We start from the raw sequence: 19,365 nt of genomic DNA, 5'->3' as shown, positions 1-19,365 counted from the left end.
TCCAAAAGCAGAATATTTCAGAAACAGAATATCCCAGAAGTAGAATGTTCCAGAACAATTCATCTAAAACATTCTGCTTGCTATATAACACGGTACCTGCGCGTGCAAGCATTCAGTATAATTCAGTATTCAGTATTACTCAGTTTGTCCTATAATATACCATTAAAAATATAAAAAGTACTAGTATTGTCCAAAAAGCATTCAAAAATATTTCTTTCAGATAAAACTATAGCTTGGAAAAAAGCGGTACAAGGTGTTCGAGAAATATGCGATGTATGCTCCACAACTTTATTCAACTATCACTGGGTTTGTTCAGTTTGTGGGTTTGTTGTTTGTATCGATTGCTACAAGGTAATTCATCTGATAGTATTTACAACCTGCATTAAACAACCTATTTTCTAGGGTCGAAAACACGGCTATAGTAGGCATGAAGCTAGTTTTAGAGATCGGGACGAGTACATGTGGTTACACTGCAGTAATAGACAACCCCATCATCAACAAAAACTGCTACTTACACAAATAATTCCGAGCAATTGTTTGTATAAGTTGGTGAGACAGATGCATGGTATATGTGCTTTGTTGGAAGTACCGCTCAATTGTGAGTGCCCACTTAGTAAAGAATCGCTCTTTCGAAAAATTAAAGATAAACTTGAATTTATGTACCCAGTCAAAGAAACACAGAAGTCGAAAAAGTATGAAGTGCAGACCATTGACTATATGCATGATAAGAATGAAAATTTGGATGAAGATTTTGATGATAAAACCATTACAAAAATGATATCAATTACAATTAAAAATATCGAAAGCATGTTAAGTGAAACCAGCAAAGAAACGGTGCGTTGCAAAGTAATATTCGGAAGGGAATTAAGCGTAGATAAAAATTCTGATGTAGAATTTTTAAATAGACGAGAGAAACAAAGTTATGATTTTGAAGGGTTTCAGAACGATATTATGAGTGAAAGCGATGTTAAAGCAACTACAAATGAAATATTCTTCAAAGACAGAAATGTCACCGAGTGCTTTCAGACTATTAACTATTCATTAAGCACTGAAAACAAAGAAAACAGCAATAGTGGTTTATCAGATGACAAGTGTGCATTTAATGTTATCGAAGTTGCGAAAACTGATTTATTCGAGACACCTGAGAACAACACCGAAGCTGCTAAAGGGTTACAAGACAGGCCATTGCCGAATATGTTTGTAAAACAAGAGATTGAAGCTATGTACAATGAAGAGCATCGATTTAAATCATCTCCAAACCTTGATTGGAAAACATTTAATATGATAGTGAAACAATTGCTGAAGTTTGATAAGGTCTTTAACATTTCTGGTCTTTTTGAAAAACATTTGACAGAGAATTATTTAGAATCGCAAAGTCTTGTCGATTTTACAGCAGAAATTGAAGTGAAACATGCGAATATTCAGAGATTTCTGCATGATTTTTTAAATCAATTTGTGTTTATAACGGGCCACGACGAGATGGATAATATAAGCAACGTTCAAATCTTGGAATACAATAAGCATATAAAGACTGGATTAGAGTTTCGGAATAAGGGAGAACGTATAACTAATCTGGAAGAGTCACAGAAACTATATCCAAATGTTGCTCACCAGTGGCTTTGCAATGGTCGTTTACTTCGATTGTTAGATCCTCTTAACGATAGAAATTATTCCGCTTTTCATGATCAGTGGGAACGTGGACAACCAGTCATGATATCTTACGTATCAAACAAAATGGATATAAATTTTTGGTTGCCAAAATCATTCGCAAATGAATTTGGAGAAGAAGTGAATGATCTTATTAATTGTCTAAATGGAAAACTCGTGAAGGAGCAAAAAATGAAAATATTTTGGGATGGTTTCGAAAAGATTGGAAGTCGATTGTTGGATGAAAGAGATCGTCCAATGCTTTTAAAATTAAAAGATTGGCCCCCTGGTGACGACTTTGCTGAAATGATGCCTGACCGATATGCTGATTTAATGAAATGTCTTCCTTTGGCTGAGTACACACGCCGCGAAGGACGTCTTAATTTGGCCAGTCGATTATGTAATTTTTTTGTTAAGCCTGATTTGGGCCCAAAAATGTACAGCGCCTATGGCTCAGCTCTGCACCCATCTAAGGGGACGACAAATCTTCATTTAGATGTATCCGATGCGGTAAACGTTATGGTGCACGTTAGTGTTCCTTCTGATGTAGATGAAAATAAATATATTCAAAAAGTGTATGATGCTATACAACGAGAAGAATGTGACATATTCACTTGTCAGAGAGTTCGTGAGAAAAATGATTTACCAGGTGCTTTATGGCACATTTATCATGCTCAAGATGCTGACAAAATTCGTTCCTTATTAAATAAAATAGAAGTTGAACGAGGCGGCAGTATAAAGGCGAATCACGATCCTATTCATGATCAAAAGTGGTACTTGGATGCCAATTTGCGTAAACGATTATTGCATGAATATAATGTTGCTGGATATGCAATTGTACAATGTGCTGGTGACGCGATTTTTATACCGGCAGGAGCACCACACCAGGTTCGAAATTTGCACAATTGTATCAAAGTTGCAGAAGATTTCGTTTCTCCTGAAAATATATCGTATTGTTTTAAATTAACCAACGAATTTCGTCATCTAACCAATACGCATTCTAATCACGAAGACAAATTACAAATAAAAAATATAATTTATCATACAGTTAAAGACTCCATATCGTGCTTGGCCAATCCTCTAATAATGACTAAAGATAAAATAGAATTACTGTAAAGTATATTTAATATAGTTAAAAAAAATATTCCACGGAAAAAGTTTTAAAAATATCTACTTAAGTTGGTATCAGTTTTTTCTTCCGAATGTCAAATGGGCATTTTAAAAATTGTACAGAGCCGAAATGTCTTTTTATCTGTGCTTTTCTAGATCTGACATAATCTTGAGGATTGCCTAACTGTAGCCAGATCCCGGGGCTGGCCTGTATTCTTTACACAAATGAAAAATGCCCATTACTTTTACTAATACACTGGGAATCCCGTTATAGAATCTCCAGGATTTGATGGAGGAATTGTGAGAGGAATCGTATTTGCGATACTGAGAGTCCGAGCGATTCGTGCTAGGAAACGCACTGCTTAGAATTCTAGATTCGAAAACGTATATATGAAAGTGAATTTTATATTACAAAAATACCTATTATACAGGGTGTTAGGTAGCTTAGTGCAAATATTTCAGGGGGTGATAGAGGACCATATTTGATGCAAAAAATACGCTTATGGTCAAATCTCAATAGTTACAGAGTTATTAAACATTTTTAGTTTTCGGTTCTGTTTGCCCTAAAATCGGTCTACTACAAAAACTATGTCAGCTAGCTCTCAATTTGACTGTATTCTATCTGTGCTAATTCTACGTCTTTCTGCTTTTTCCTAGATTTAATTTGTGCTGAGCATAACGTATCAAACGCTTCTTTCATCGCTTCATCGGTATCTATTGGAGTACAACACTTTTAAGGAGTTATAAGTGAAAAATCCGCATTACACTACAATGCTTTTCTAATGAATAACGAACGAGCAGAAAAGGCAAAGGAGTCTATTTGTTGTGGTTGTACCGGCGATCTAGTAGGAGCTGACGAAATCGTTTGCAATGGCTTCTGTAAATTTTCTTTTCATCTGAAGTGTGCCCGTATAACTGCTGAAACACGGGGTGCTATCGCCGATAGTTCACAAATGTTTTGGACATCCATGCCATGCCATGCCTGTTCGAAAATGATGGCCAACGCTTGTTTTCGTCAAACCATATTGTCTACTAACAACGCTATGCAGGCAATGCATGATGATCAAAACAAAGTGCTTGATGAGCTGCGCAAAGAAATTGCACTCAACACCATGAAAATAAACACAATTCTCCAGCGAACTCCACTACCCACTCCTCCTTGAATTTCAAGAAAGGCAAACTCACGCAAACGGCCACGATTGATAATTCCTGACGAACCGTCACAGCAGCGCGATAATGCCACAGAAGGTACAAGAGATATCCAGCCTGATGTTATCCCACTGGCTGCGGCTAAAAAAGACAAGTTGCTTTGGTTATATTTATCCGAAATTGATCCTCAAGCAACGGTAAATCAGATCGAAAAACTTGTGAGAAACAACCTCAACACAGACAAAACAGTGGACGTGGTTAAGCTGGCTCCAAAACGCAAAACAAACGTGAGTTTGTTTCTTTCAAAGCTGGTGTCGAGATGGTTTCAAAAGATCTAGCTTTGTCCAGATCGACCTGGCAGAAAGCAATTATCTTCCGACCGTTTGATTTTCAGCACACTGCTAGTACACGCACGTTCTTTCGATTCCCATCCACGCCGGGTGGAATTCAATCGCAATAAGCATAGACTGCCACCATATAAGCCACCAATAAGCAAAGACTGCCACGCAGTAACATCGTTTTAATAAATGACTCGACAACAGACCAAAATCGTACTTGCAAAACGGTATCAGCTGATAGCCACACATGCGACCCTCGCACCGTTCGTTCATTGACAATTTTCTATCAAAACACAAGGGGCCTACGAACCAAAACTAATGATTTGTTTCTTGCTCTCGCTTCGTGCGATTATGATGTTATAGTTTTGACTGAAACTTGGCTGAAGAAAGATATTCTTGATTCGGAGCTTACCAATAATTACATGCTTTATCGTTGCGACCGAAACTCTGCCACCAGCCAATGCCAGCGAGGCGGCGGTGTACTGATCGGTGTTAAATTAATTTAAAAAGCACAACCGTTAGCTTTACAGAAGCCGATATGCTAGAGCAAACTGCTGTCCGCATTGAGATGAAGGATGGTAACATTTTCATTTGCGCTGTGTATCTACCTCCAAATTCTGATCCCGTGCTGTACGAACGACATGCAGCGTGCACTCAACAATTGTCTCTGCTAGCGAAAGATCGTTAAAAAACAATTGTGTTTATTACAATCTTCCACACTTGCGATGGGATTATGACGACGAAATGAATTGCTTTTTGCCGAAGAATGCGTCTGCTGAGTCCGAGTCAACATTAGTTCAATCTTTATTAATCACGGGTTTACAACAGCAGAATTATTGTGTTAACGACAATGGCAGATTACTGGACTTGGTTTTTACAATTAGTACATTCGGGGAAATATATTTCGGGGAATTATTACATTCGGGGAAATATCTTTCGGGAAAAGAGTTTTCGGGGAATTGATACATTCGGGGAAATATCTTTCGGGGCGACGGGTTTCGGGGAAATGGTTTTCGGGGAATTGTTATACAATCGTACAGCCTGCGCAGAAATTTTTGAACCACCGATACCGTTGCTGAGGATAGACCGACATCACAAGCCGATTGTTTTAAAACTGAATGCTGAGAATATTTATGAGGAAGAAGAAGATGAACGGTTTGATTTTCGTCTTTGTGAAATGTCTTTGGTGAATGGGCTTATTCAGCAAATAGATTGTAGCCAATTATTGGAGGTTGGTTCAGTTGACGATGCAGTTATACGCTTCTACGATGAGCTCGATCGAATATTTCGAGCAAATGTACCACTCAGAAAAGGCAAAAAGAAATTTCACAACAACCAACCGTGGTGGAACGAGCATCTCCGGAATCTTCGTAACCGTCTTCGAAAAGCCAGGAAACGGTACTTCAAATGCAGGAGTGAATCGCGGAAAATTGAAATGCGTGAAATTGAGGCTCAATTCAACTCTGAAAGCTTCAAGTTTTCGTAATTACATTCATCGTATAGAAGAGCATGTAAGGTGGATCCAAGTCATTTTGGACCTACGTTAAGGACCGACCAGCAATGAAAGGGATACCTCAAAACATGCGCTACCAACGATTAGATGCCACAACGCCGCAGGAAACAGCGAATATGTTCTCGTCTTTCTTTCAAAGTGTGTCAAGTAATAACTCACCACCTTTGTCTGAAACGTACCTGAGCAGTATTCCGCGTTATATGACGTGAACGTGCTCTGGATGAATTTCTCGCCCCACGAAGTCCAACTAAAGTTGCAATCCATCGAAGGATCAAAAGAACCCGGTCCTGATCAATTACCTCCTTTCTTTGTAAAACAGTGTGCTGATGCTCTCGTTTACCCTGTAAGTATACTGTTCAACCGTTCTATCAGCGAGAGGAATTTCCCAAGTATTTGGTAATCAGCTTCAATCACACCGATTTATAAATCGGGTTTGCTTAATGAAGTAGAGAACTGCCGTGCAAAGTAAAGTTGAAAGTATGGTACACGATTCGCTCTACCAATCTGTCAAGTCCATAATACCTGCAGAACACGACTTCATGAAAACCGTTCGACTACGACAAACATGCTAAGCTAAACGACAACAGATCGACGCTGTGTATGTTGATTTTGCCAAGGCGTTTGACAAGGTTCCGCACACTCTGGCGGTTGAGAAGTTTAGGAGAATGGGACTACCTGAGTGGCTGACAGAATGGATTCTGTCGTATCTGACGGGGCGTAGCTCAACAGTGAGAATTGGCGGGGAGTGCTCTACTCCGTTCAAGATTCAGTCCGGAGTTCCTCAAGGCAGTATCTTGGGACCTTTGCTGTTCGTTCTTTTCATCAACCAACTTTGCGGCAAATTGAAATCCCCGAAACTGTTATACGCTGATGACCTCAAATTTTACCGTGTAGTCACAACACTAACAGACTGCTGTGCGCTCCAAATGGACATTGTCGCGCTCATTGAATGGTGTAGATTGAATGGGATGAAAGCTAACGTCAACAAATGTTGCATAATCTCATTCACGATGGTACGTGCGCCGATTGTTTTTGATTACATAATGGAGACAACAAGCTTAGAACGTAAGGGCGTAGTGAAGGACTTGGGGATTCTCATCGACAGCAAACTGAAATTTGTGGAACATATCTATTCGCCTCTGAACGATCTTCTGGCAGTGGACTGTATAGTAGCGGCAGCGAAAGCAAAAGCAAAAGTTTCGGTGAGAAAATCAACTCTTCATATAGGGCTAGGGGTTGACTTTGCTCGCTCTCCTTTCAGTGGGAAAATCCAGTGGGGAAGTGGACGGTGGACCAAACAAACACCGACTGCTATGCTAACAAAAGTTTATTCTACTCCTCTTCTAATTCTTCGGCTTATTGCTACTGCTGCGAGGTGAACGGCTGGATGGTTGAAAATGGAATGGGGTGATTTTCTCTGGGTGGGCTGCTTTTATAGCTGCGGGATGATGACAGTGTGTGTTGCGCGATGCCAGCAGTGTATGCTGCTGGGTGCGGGTTATTTTCGGCTGGAGACGGAACATCCTCCCCCGGTTGAAGGATCCGCGGTTCTCTGGACATCGCCGGGGTTTTCAACTAACTCGTTGTCTTCGATAGGCAGGATGGATACCTTGTTAATTGGACGACGATACTGGTAGCCTTTGGAGAATACATCGACTGCACGAACAAGTCCATCGTCACCAGGGTAGACTGCTACGATGCGTCCTAATTTCCAGTTGAGGGGTGGTTGGTTCCGGTCATGAAGCAGGACGATCATGCCCTCGCGAACATTTGGTATCTCTCGCTGGTTCTTCTTTCGGGGTTGCAGGGTGTTAAGATAATCTCTGCTCCAAGCACTCAAAATGTTCACGAAGGAGTTGAAGATGTTGCCAGCGCGCCAAACGGGAAACCTTGACGTCTTCTAAGGAGGGCTCAGCTGGAGCGGTGAGTGGTCGTCCGATGAAGTAGTCAGCCGGGGTGATAACTCGTGGATCCGCCGGGTCATTCGAGATGGCGAATAAAGGGCGGGAATTCAAGACGGCCTCGATTTGAGCCATAACAGTTGAAAGCTCCTCAAATGTCAGCTTCACGTTGCCGACGACACGCTTCAGATGTGTTTTACAGGATTTCACGGCCGCCTCCCAGAGGCCGCCGAACTCCGGTGCGTCTGGCGGGATGAAGTGCCACTCGCTTTCACGGCTGCGACAAAAGGATTCGATGGCGTTCACAGCCTGCTGATTCTGGAACTGTTGATATAGGCTGTTCAATTCATGATTCGCACCTCGGAAGTTGGTGGCGTTGTCCGAGTGCAATTCATGAATCCTTCCACGGCGAGCAATTAATCTTCTTAGGGATGCCAGGAAAGCATCGGTGCTCAAATCGGAGACGACTTCCAGGAGTACAGCCTTAGTTTCCATGCAAACGAAAACTGCTACGTACGCCTTGGTCAGCGTTGGACGACGTGACCCTTGTTTAATCCAGAAGGGGCTGGCGTAATCCACACCGGTTATGGCGAATGGGGGCGATGGCATCACTCTCGACGCTGGCAGGTTTCCCATTAGTTGATTGGGTGTCGTAGGATTGGTTCGGAAGCATTTAACGCATCGACGGGTGATGAAACGGATGATGGATCAACCTTTCAGGAGCCAGTACCTTTGGCGAAGAGCATTCAGCAGTGCATCTGCTGGATGAAACGATGAATCACCGGATCCTTATCCGGTAAGATAATTTGATGGCGACTTTCAAATGGTAGTTGCGATCGGTCAAGTCGGCCACCAACATGGAGCAAATCGTTGGTGTAAATAGGACGAAGATTTCCTAACCTCTTACAGGGTTCGTTGTCGAGGACTCGTTTGATTTCGTCAGCAAAGTGTGCATGTTGTATGACGTGGATGATGGTTTCTGTTGCACGGCGAAGCTCATGGACGGTCAGATGGGGTCTCAATTCTCGGTCGGTTGGATTCTGCTTACGGCAATTATTAGCAAACCGACGAATGTAGCCAACAATTCGTTGTAGCTTGCGGAATTTGCTGTAATTGGAGAAGAATAAAGGCATATACATTCTTATATCGGAGATGGCGACGGTAGCTTTGAGTTCCGGTAGCGCTTCCTCAGGTATCTCGTCCGGAATAACCACTTCGTAGCACTCCACTTCAAAGTAACTCGGACCATGCCACCAGAGAGTGTTGGTAGCTGAATCTTCTGGAAGCTGTCCGCGAGAGATGACATCGGCTGGATTCCGATGGGATCAGACATGTTCCCACCGGAACTTGTCTGTGTGCTGCAGGATCACAGCGACTCGATTTCGAACGATTAGCTGCAACTGGTTGAGGGGTTTCTTAAGCCAGGCCAAGACAATCGTACTGTCGCTCCACAGCACAACTTCCTGAACCGGTATATCCAGGGCTGGCAGTACCTTCGCCAGTAAACGGGTCAACAGGAGGGCGGCACACAATTCTTTCCGAAAAACCATGCAACTCGTAGGCGACTGCATCGTTCAAAATAACACCGAGGGATCTCGTGGAGATCCTGCATGTCGTGGAGATGCATTAGGGAAAGTTGAAGATTTTGCCACTGCTTGGCAATATTTTCATCCACCGGATCGTCCCAGTTGATTTTAAGCTGCCACAGCTTCTGCGCGAGGAGTTTCACCAAGACGATCACCGGCGAAACCAGTCCAAGCGGGTCGAAGAATTTGGCGATCTCGGAGTACACCGTACGTTTCGTTGGTGGTTGTTTCACAGGTGGATTCGGATGATAGACGATCTTCAGCGTATCGGCGGTTGGGTCCCAACGCAGGCCTAACACTTTTATGGTTTCGTCCACTCCTTGCTCCCCCGGAGTCATCGTCTCACGTTCATCGATAGGTATGTTCTCCATCAGCTGCTGAGAGTTTGAGCACCATTTCCGTATAGGAAAACCTCCTCGACCTAGGAGTTTCTTCAACTGCTCTTTGGCTACGACAGCATCTTCCACCGAGTCAGCTCCTGACAGTACATCGTCCATATAGGTCTCCTCCTTCATACTACGAGCGGCAATGGGAAAGTTCTCGCCATCTTCCTTGACGAGCTGTACCAAGCACATGGTTGCTTGATAGGGGGCCGATGCGGTACCGTAGGTGACAGTGCACAACTCCAAGACACGCAATGGCAATGACGGCTGCTCTCGCCAGAAAATGCGCAAGAATCGACGATCCGATGGGGCTTCGACTACTTGACGGTACATTTTACAGATGTCTCCGGTAAATGCTACCTTGAATTTACGGAATCGTAGCATAATATGATGTAGATCGTTTTGCACTACTGGACCGACGTGGAGTACCTCGTTCAGCGAAAGATGCGACGGCGAAGATTTGGCACTTGCGTCGAACACGACACGGCATTTCGTGCTCGAAGGTCGAAGTACGGCATGGTGAGGAAGGTAGTAGCTCTGCTGGTTGGGCGGGTCTTCAGATTCCATGATTTCCCGGCAGTGACCGAGAGTCTCGTACTCCCGGATGAAATCCACATACTGAATTCGTAGTTCTGGATTGCGGACGAATCGTTTCTCCAACATCAGAAAACGCTTTAGGGCCAGAGCACGACAGTCGTCCAGGAGGGGAAGATCACTATTGAACGGGAGCTGGACCATGAATCTTCCAGATTCATCACGCTGATAGGTAGATAGGAAGTGGGCTTCGCATGCTATCTCTTCGGTCGACAGGTTGGGGACGTCTGGTACTTCCTCGATTTGCCAAAACTGTTGCATGTTCCGCTCGATGTCTGCAACCGATGCGTGGACGTACATGGGAGAAACGTTGGATGCATGTGGTGGTTCGATGATGACGCCAGCTATTATCCACCCAAGCTGTGTGTCACGTAGCTGTGGTAATCCACCTGCTAGGCTGAGGTGACCTGGCTTCAGCAAGTCGAAGAATAATTCCCCACCAATCAGCAAGTCCACTTTGTCGGGAATGTGGAACTTGGGATCGGCAAGGACCAGTCCTTCTGGGATCATCCAATGGGCGATGTCGATCTTGGAAGTTGGAATTGTCCCAGTCACTCTTGGAGATACCACACACTACAGGCTGGCGTGGAACGTTGATACACGGGATCGAAACTTGATGGTCACCTTATCACGAGCGTGGGTTCGTAGGGCGTTAATGCCAACAATTGGGATGTTGGCTGGCTTCTTTGGGATGTCAAGACGGTTGGCCATCTCTTCCGTGATAAAGTTGACCTGGGAACCGCTATCCAACAGCACACGGCATGGATGTGCTTGATTTCTCCTGTCGTAGACCTGAACCACCGCAGTCAACAGCAGTACAGTCTTGGTGGATTGGGCGAAGTTTGCGGAACACGTTGTTGAAACCGGTTGGTTCACTGGTGCTGGCATCTGCGATGATGTTGTAGCTGGTATCGGTGGCGGGGTCGCCATCGTCTCGGTGGGAAGTGATACGTTGGGCTTCGTACCTCGGCTGGGTTCTTCATTCTCATGGAGCAACGTGTGATGTCGGCGTTGACACTTGTGGCATGTCTTATCGGAAGGGCAGTCTTTGGAGCGATGGCCTTTGCGCAGGCAGTTGAAACAGACTCCAGCTGCTCGGATCTTCTCGTTCTTCTGGGCTGGGATTAGGCTGGATAGGGCCGAACACTGAACGTTTCGATGGGGACCGCCACAAATTTCACAGGAGACTGGTGGTTGGGATGGGTCGGTCGATGCAGTATGGATTCTTTGTGATACACTTCTTTGTGGTGGATGGGGATTTGGATTCGACGGGGCTGGCTGGACTGCTGCTTCACAGTTCTCCAGAACTTGGCATCTGGCTTTCAGGAAGTCGATGGTCTGCTGATAATTCGGTAACTCACCCTTCTGTGTTGCTTCCCAAGCCTGGCGCGCACTCTTGTCGAGAGCTGACACGATCAAGAAAACGAAGAAATGCTCGGCCGTTCCATTGATCTCCTGCTGGAGGTAGCGCAGGTTTTCGATGTGGTTGACTGCTTCATCAACAAGGGCACGAAGTTCTTTATTGGCGATAGAAGACATCTTTTTTAATGTCAGCAGTCCTCGGAAATGTCTTTTTTAATGTCGGCTCGTTTGTTGTCGTAGCGGTCCATCAAGACGTTCCAGGCCTGTTGGTAGTTCCCTTCACTCAGGATTTTGGCATCTAGTACACCTGCGGCATTTCCGATAAGCGCTTGGTCCAGATGATACAGTTTTATGGCGTCTGTATCACCCGAATTGGCCATCAGATCGGTAAAAATGGCCTTAACCTTCGGCCATTCAGTATAGCTTCCACTGAACGTTGGAATTGGCATCTTGAGGGCCTGTTACTGGATAATCACTTGTTGAGATGACGGGTTAGGTGCAGATGTTGGTACTGCACGGTTCTTTGCTTCCAGCAGCAGCTCTTCCACGGCGTTGCTCACATTGTTGTAGATATCTTCGAAGGCAGCATATTCATTTTCTTCATGGACCAGGGCTTCATCCGATACTAACGATAGCACCTTGCTATGGAATCCACTGTACTCCGTGTATACAGCAGAAAGCGTTTTGGATAGCACATTTAATTGTGCTAAACCAATTGCTGCACTGGGGATGAGCGTTCGTTGAATACGCACTAGTTTCTGCTTTACTTGAGAGCGCTGGCGGCAGACCACATGATATTCCTTTTAGGTGACTGGATCCATAGCAACAGCAACAGCACCAGCTTCATCATATCCGTGATATGATGCCTCTTTTTCACCGTTTTCCGAACGCGACGGCGAATGCATTACGGGCATCGCTTAATCAAAAATATTTTTGACGAATTAATCGCAACGCGACGAGCGAAAATCGTGACACGCCACACGTTTCAACACGTTCACTTTTTTCAAAATGTTCAGTCAGGAACGGTTCGAACACGTCCAGCAGGAACGAACACGTTCAAAGAGTTCACTTTTCAATAATGGTAGCGGTGTGGCACGTTTCGAACGCGAACACGATCGAACACGTTCAAGCAAACTCGTGCGTGCACGCCGCAGCGGTAGCAATTCGGTTCGGTAACAAGCGGTTAGCACAGAGCCGAATGCTGTCTGTTTCCACCAGGTTCAATCCTTTCCGGCACGCCTAGGTGCGGCGTCGGGATGACTTCTAATCCGCTTCGGGTTGGACCTAAAAGATGTTCGCCTCTGAACGATCTTCTGGCAGTGGACTGTATGGTAGCGGCAGCGAAAGCAAAAGTTTGGGTAAGAAAATCAACTCTTCATATAGCGCTTATAAGGGCTGGGGGTTGACTTTGCTCGCTCTCCTTTCAGTGGGAAAATCCAGTGGGGAAGTGGACGGTGGATCAAACAAACACCGGCTGCTATGCTAACAAAAGTTTATTCTACTGCTCTTCTAATTCTTCGGCTTATTGCTACTGCTGCGAGGTGAACGGCTGGATGGTTGAAAATGGAATGGGGTGATTTTCTCTGGGTGGGTTGCTTTTATAGCTGCGGGATGATGACAGTGTGTGTTGCGCGATGCCAGCAGTATATGCTGCTGGGTGCGGGTTATTTTCGGCTGGAGACGGAACAATATCTCTGCCGTTATGGCTAAAGCATATGCAATGCTAGGTTTTTTAGAAGGAACACCAAATCTTTTGTAGATGTTTATAGCCTCAGAACACTTAACTGCTCGCTCGTACGCAGTGTTCTGAAATATGGGGTGCAAGTTTGGGCACCATATCACGCTGTTCACGTCAACAGACTCGAACGTGTACAAGGGCAGTTCATCCGCTACGCTTTGCGGAATCTTAATTGGAGAGACCGAATAAACCTGCCACCTTATGTAAACCGGTGCATGCTGATTAACCTACCGACACTGGAAAGTAGACGAGTACTCCTCCAACGTATGTTAATATTCGACATGTTAGCAGATCGCATTGACTGTCCAGCTATTCTTGAGAAATTACGGTTCAACGCACCGTCACGAGTGAAGCGCCAAGCTGAGTTCTTTCGACGATCGACTCACCGCACGGCTTATGGAAATAACAACCCACTGGAAGTTTGTTGCAGTCGTTTCAACGAAGTTTATCAGTTGTATGATATTGGTACGTCAAAAAATGTGTTTAGATTAAGGATTAGCAGTAATTAGTACTAAGTAACATATCTGTGCGATGTTTTGTTATATCGAAGATCAAATTAAATTAAATTAAAATTTTTAATACAAAATTTTCTGAGCTTTCGAACGAAAGTAACACATGTTTCTTTCGTAGGTTTAGTTGTGCGCCTAACAGTTGCGCGAGTTAGCATCGGAGCCACCCGGACGGCGACGGTTGGAATTGCTGACCACCACGTTAGCAACGAAGCGACCAGAACGAGGGCATCGAAACATGCTGACATCGATATCGGAGCGGATGGCAACCATCGATGGAACGTAGCAGCTTTCGGGGTGCAGCGTTTGCATTATGAACTGTAGTTAAGCTCACTTGTTAAATAAAGTTCAGTTCGTTTTAGGCTAGCAGGTAGTTAAGTTGTGTTTTTTTAAAAAGATAATCACGTCCGTGGTTTTCTAACTGGAGGCTCCGGCGAGATCCTCCTGGACGGGAAAAGTATACGTGATAGTGCAGTGTAGAAGTCTTCAATAATCAGTGCAATTAAACTCTTAAGTGAAAATAATTTTTGTGGGGTTCAAAGAGCCCGATTGTACTTAGTTTTTGGTTCAAAGAGCCAAACACTGCATACCACAAAGCGATCTACAAGACACCGAGGACCTGATCCCGATCGGCACCATTGGCCCGAAGTAACCACGGTAAAACGGACTACCCATAAGTGCCTGCTTGAAGATCCCCCGTTCCTGAGGACTGCCACCAAAAGTCCAACTCGGTGATGTTGGCCAAACCCAGGACTTGGTCCTTTATGTAAGTAACCTTTTTATAGTTATTCTGTTAAATTTTTGTTTGATCCAAGTGTTAGTGATTTTTCCGTGAATAAGTGTTAATTAGACATAGATAGTGGAAATTGTGATTTGGCTGCAAAGGAAAAGTTTTCCCTCAATCTTTAGTGGTATTTCTAAATTAGTGCTTTCAAAATTTTTCGGAAGAAGAGAAGAGTAGACCTCTACTTCCAGCACATCATCATGCCAAACCCAACACCAGCAGACCCACCTGCCGTTAGTCCCCTAACGATGCAGCAATTCATTGAATTGGGTCGGTTACCAGATTTCATAAGAGATGTGCAACCGTTTGATGGCAAGTCAACCGAACTTGTGACCTGGTTGACTGACATCGAGGGCATTTTTAGTATGTACCGGGAAGCCGGAGCTACTGCCCCTCAGATTGAGTTGATTGAACGATCTGTTCGCAGAAAAATAAGAGGCGAGGCTGCAGACGTCTTAAATTCAAATAATATTCAATACGAATGGGCCGACATTAAAAAGACGCTTATTCTCTACTATAGGGATAAGCGAGATCTCAAAACATTAGATTTTGAGTTAACGTCTATAAGAAAATCCGGGAGTGAAAGCCTCGGAAGTTATTATTCAAGAGTTAACGAGCTTTTATCCTCAATCATCGCTCAGATTCAGACAGAAGAAAAGTATTTCCTCCACATAGATTCTCACATTGACTTTTTTAGAGAAAAGGCAGTAGATGCATTCATCAGAGGTCTGGAAAAGCCTTTGTGCCAACTTCTGAAAACTTCTAATCCAAAAACTTTGAACCAAGCATACCAATTCTGCTTGGACTATTATAATATGGATACCAGATCAGCTCCATATCGAAACGAACACCCCATAAATATCCCAAAACCAAGAGAGCTTGATATCTCTAAAATTGCCCCTAGACTACCCCCCAGAAGATTACCGCCTATTCCTGCTCCTAGAAATTTCCAACCCTTCCAAATGTCCCCATTTGAGAGGCAAAATTTTCAACCTTTCCATGAAAACAGGCCAAGACCCCACTTCCCATCACATCCTCGAAACCAATTCCAACCACCTCAATTCCAACCACCTCCTAGACCTTATGTTCCAAAACCACTCCCAAGACCCGAGCCTATGGACATTGATCAAAGCATCCGGAGTCGATATATAAATTACGGCAATAGACCTCCTGTAGATAATAAAAGACCGCACCCACCTTCCAACCATATGCATAATTTCAAACGAGTGGCACACCCAGTTGAGTACACAGACGACCAATACTATTCAGATTATGAACCCGAATATAATGATTATTACGATCAAAATGGACTGCAAGAGGAACAATTTTCAAGTGATTCTCAATATTACGAAGAAGCCCCAGCTGAACAAGACAACGAACCCCAACCATCAACATCCCAAACTAATTTTTTAGAATGGAAGCCGAGTTGGTAAAACCAACTCTTCCATACATTAATTTAAAGACAAATATTGGCGAATTTCCTTTTCTAATAGATACAGGGGCAAACATCAATATAATCGAGCCAAAATTGGCCTATCAGTACAAAAGTTCTAAACCATATGATTTTAGGGCAAATAACATTTCTAGTGCAAATGGAACTTTCAAAGCCACATCGGCAATCGACATTGTTTTTTTTACCCGAAAATAAACTATTCTGCCCAATTCCTACTTCACAAGTTTCACCCATTTTTTAAAGGTATTATTGGAACAGGGATTTTGAAGGCCTTGAATGCAAGGATCGATCTTGGAAACAGTGTCATACATTTGGAAAAAGGTACCGAAACATTAGATGCTCCACTTTTGCAATATAACTCAGTAAGCTCAACATCAAATCATTTATTCAGAACTGATCATCTGTCAGCAGATGAAAGCAGTAAACTTTTAGAAATACTTGATGCACATAAAGAAGTTTTTCATCAACCAAATTCAAAACTAACATGCGGAACGAACGTTGAATGTTTGATTAATACCACTGATAACATTCCTGTTCATCAGAAGGTGTACCCATACCCTGCAGCCTATGCAGAAGAAGTTAAAAAACAAGTTGATAAATTATTGGCCGACGGTATAATTAGACCGTCTCGGTCTGCTTGGACTTCACCAGTATGGATCGTGCCCAAAAAGGCAGATGCTTCCGGTGAAAAGAAGTTTAGAATGGTTATCGATTACAGGAAATTGAATGAAAAGACAATTTCTGATCGTTATCCAATGCCTGAGATTGGTTATGTGATTGATCAGTTGAAAGGGCATAAATATTTTTCAACATTGGACCTCGCATCGGGCTTCCATCAAATTAAAATGAAAGATTCCGACATCGAAAAGACGGCATTCTCAATTAATAATGGCAAGTATGAATTTACTAGAATGCCATTTGGCTTGAAGAATGCGCCCGCAACATTTCAAAGGGCAATCGACGACGTTTTAAGAGAGCATATTGGGAAAATATGCTATGTATACATCGACGATGTAATAGTTTTCGGAAGAACATTGGAAGAACATTTGAAAAACCTTGCCGTCATTTGCAAAGCTTTAAATGACGCAGGATTAAAAATTCAATTAGATAAATCGGAATTCCTTCATCAGGATGTCGAATTCCTTGGCTATATTTTAAGTTCGGAAGGTATTAAGCCGAATCAGAAAAAAATTGAAGCCATCAATATTTATCCAGAACCCAAAAACCTAAAAGAACTTCGTGGATATTTAGGAATGATGGGTTACTATCGACGATTTGTCAAAGACTTTGCAAAAATTGCAAAACCCTTGACAAACCTTTTAAGAGGGGAGAGTAAGCCCTTATCTAACAAGAAAATTTCACTAAATGATAAAGAAAAGCAATGTTTTCAAAAAATGAAAAGCTTGCTTTCTTCTTCTGACATTCTTATCTATCCAGACTTCAATAAACCCTTCATCCTGACGACCGATGCATCTGATTTTGCAATCGGTGCAGTTTTATCCCAAGGTGAAATGGGGAAAGATAAACCCATACACTTTGCCTCCCGGACATTATCCAAAACGGAAGAAAATTGTTCAGTTCCAGAAAAAGAAATGTTAGCTATTTTCTGGGCACTTCAAACTTTTAGAAATTATCTTTATGGTGCAAAATTTAAGATTCTAACAGATCACCAGCCCCTCACCTTCGCGCTGTCACCAAAAAATACAAATGCAAAGCTTAAGCGATGGAAGGCTTATCTAGAAGAGCATGATTATGAGATCATTTATAAGCCTGGTAAAACGAATGTAGTCGCTGATGCTTTAAGTAGAATTGTGTGTTCCATGACGGTAACTCAACATTCTGCTGATAATAGCGATGATTTTTACATTATATCTACTGAAGCCCCGCTCAACTCTTTTAAGCATCAAGTTATACCGAAGAAAGGTCCAGATAAAGTAACCGTTACTCACCCATTCCCAACTTATACTAGAGTAGACATTTCATTAGCTGATATTAACGAAAATTCCATTTTGCAGGTTTTCAAAAATCATTTCAACCTATCAAAAATAAACGGATTATTAACAGATGAACCCTTGATGGGTCAGTTACAAGAAATTTATAAAAAACATTTTGGAGATAAAAGATCGTTAAAAGTCCGTTTTTGTCAAAAGTTGCTTCAGGATGTTCAACAAGAAGATGACCAGTGGAACGTCATCCGACAGGAACACTATCGAGCACATCGGGGTGCTGAAGAAAACAAATTACAGCTTTTGAGGAAGTTTTACTTTCCAAAACTCTCTCAAAAGTTGAAAGATTTTGTGACCAACTGTCAGATCTGTAATGAAAATAAGTATGATCGTAGACCTATAAAATATCCACTCCAAGAAACCCCCATTCCAACTGCTCCCTTCAAAATCGCCCATATAGACATCCTATTCCTTGAAAACGGCCATTTCCTGACCTATGTCGACAAGTTTTCCAAATTTGCACAGATTAAACCCGTTGATTCAAGAGCCGCCGTTGACATAGTCCCAGCCGTAAAAGAAATCCTGTTGAAATATAATTCTCCAGAAATATTAGTCATGGATGGTGAAAAATCCTTCATGACAGGAGACTTGGTAAACTTCTACAATGCCCATCATATTGAACCTTATGTCACTGCGACTGGAAGGAGCGAGATGAACGGAATTGTCGAACGTTTCCACTCCACCCTGTTAGAAATTTACAGAATGACAAAACACGAAAATCCAGAAAAATCACCCACTGACCTACTATTCCTATCCTTGAATAAATACAATTCCTCCATCCATAGTCCCACAAAACATACTCCCTATGAAATTATACTTCCCTCTCCTAGAACACCCGAAATTATAGAAAAAGTTTACAAGAATATTTCAGAAAAACAAAAGAAAGATTTAAAATATCATAACAAATTCAAAAAAGAAGTAGTAATCAGATGTAATCAAGATGTATACGAAAACGCAAGGCAGAGGATCAAACATAAAAAGAGGTTTAAGAAAAATAAAGTTAAACAGGTTAACAAGAGTACTGTAACCATGGATGATGGAAGAAGAATTCATAAAAATGATGTTAAAATAAGGGAAATTTAATCCTGTCTAATGTTTTTCTCGTTACAGAATTCTCATGTTTATAAAATTAATTCATACCAAAAAGATTGATGTCAAAAGGATAGATAATCTCCCTATAATTGTTTTCGATTCAGGAACCGCTAGAATTCAGGAAACATCCCATTATTATATTCACCACTTCAATGTTACTTCTTTGAAAACACACGTAGAAACACTTAGAATTCAATTTG

The 19,365-nt window shown here is 42.6% G+C and overlaps 4 protein-coding genes across 4 annotated transcripts in view; 1 reads left to right on the top strand and 3 right to left on the bottom strand.

The window, feature by feature from the left end:
* Positions 1 to 2,793, top strand: part of LOC128742270 (uncharacterized) — a 135,129-nt gene extending 132,336 nt beyond the window's left edge. Inside the window, exons 9-10 of the mRNA XM_053838575.1 lie at positions 221 to 351; positions 403 to 2,793. Of these exons, the coding sequence (XP_053694550.1) occupies positions 221 to 351; positions 403 to 2,763 (2,492 nt within the window). The 3' untranslated portion in view covers positions 2,764 to 2,793. The remainder of the gene's footprint in view (positions 1 to 220; positions 352 to 402) is intronic.
* A 4,775-nt stretch (positions 2,794 to 7,568) lies between these two features.
* LOC128740104 (uncharacterized) lies at positions 7,569 to 8,267 on the bottom strand. The gene has a single exon (XM_053835614.1). The coding sequence runs from the start codon at positions 8,265 to 8,267 to the stop codon at positions 7,569 to 7,571; it is 699 nt and encodes a 232-aa protein (XP_053691589.1).
* A 137-nt stretch (positions 8,268 to 8,404) lies between these two features.
* On the bottom strand, positions 8,405 to 10,731 carry LOC128740103 (uncharacterized). The gene is made up of 3 exons (XM_053835613.1): positions 9,334 to 10,731; positions 8,990 to 9,223; positions 8,405 to 8,944 (listed from the first exon to the last, which is right to left on the bottom strand). Exons 1-3 carry the CDS (start codon positions 10,729 to 10,731, stop codon positions 8,405 to 8,407), a joined length of 2,172 nt encoding a protein of 723 aa, XP_053691588.1.
* A 63-nt stretch (positions 10,732 to 10,794) lies between these two features.
* LOC128740102 (uncharacterized) lies at positions 10,795 to 11,760 on the bottom strand. The gene has a single exon (XM_053835612.1). The coding sequence runs from the start codon at positions 11,758 to 11,760 to the stop codon at positions 10,795 to 10,797; it is 966 nt and encodes a 321-aa protein (XP_053691587.1).
* Positions 11,761 to 19,365: the final 7,605 nt, after the last annotated feature.

Source organism: Sabethes cyaneus, chromosome 3, assembly GCF_943734655.1.
Source record: "Sabethes cyaneus chromosome 3, idSabCyanKW18_F2, whole genome shotgun sequence".
Lineage (NCBI taxonomy): Eukaryota > Metazoa > Arthropoda > Insecta > Diptera > Culicidae > Sabethes > Sabethes cyaneus.
The sequence above is the reverse complement of the archived record's forward strand: the minus strand, read 5'-3'. Positions and strand labels throughout refer to the sequence as shown.

Excerpts from the sequence above, each read along its gene's own strand:
- LOC128740102 (XM_053835612.1), bottom strand. The coding sequence starts at position 11,760 with ATGTCTTCTATCGCCAATAAAGAACTTCGTGCCCTTGTTGATGAAGCA.
- LOC128740104 (XM_053835614.1), bottom strand. The coding sequence starts at position 8,267 with ATGCCATCGCCCCCATTCGCCATAACCGGTGTGGATTACGCCAGCCCC.
- LOC128740103 (XM_053835613.1), bottom strand. The coding sequence starts at position 10,731 with ATGATCCCAGAAGGACTGGTCCTTGCCGATCCCAAGTTCCACATTCCC. Across the intron at positions 9,224-9,333 it reads AAATCAACTGGGACGATCCG|TCGCCTACGAGTTGCATGGT; the intron begins GTGGATGAAAAT and ends TGAACGATGCAG. Across the intron at positions 8,945-8,989 it reads ACAAGTTCCGGTGGGAACAT|CTTCCAGAAGATTCAGCTAC; the intron begins GTCTGATCCCAT and ends TCTCGCGGACAG.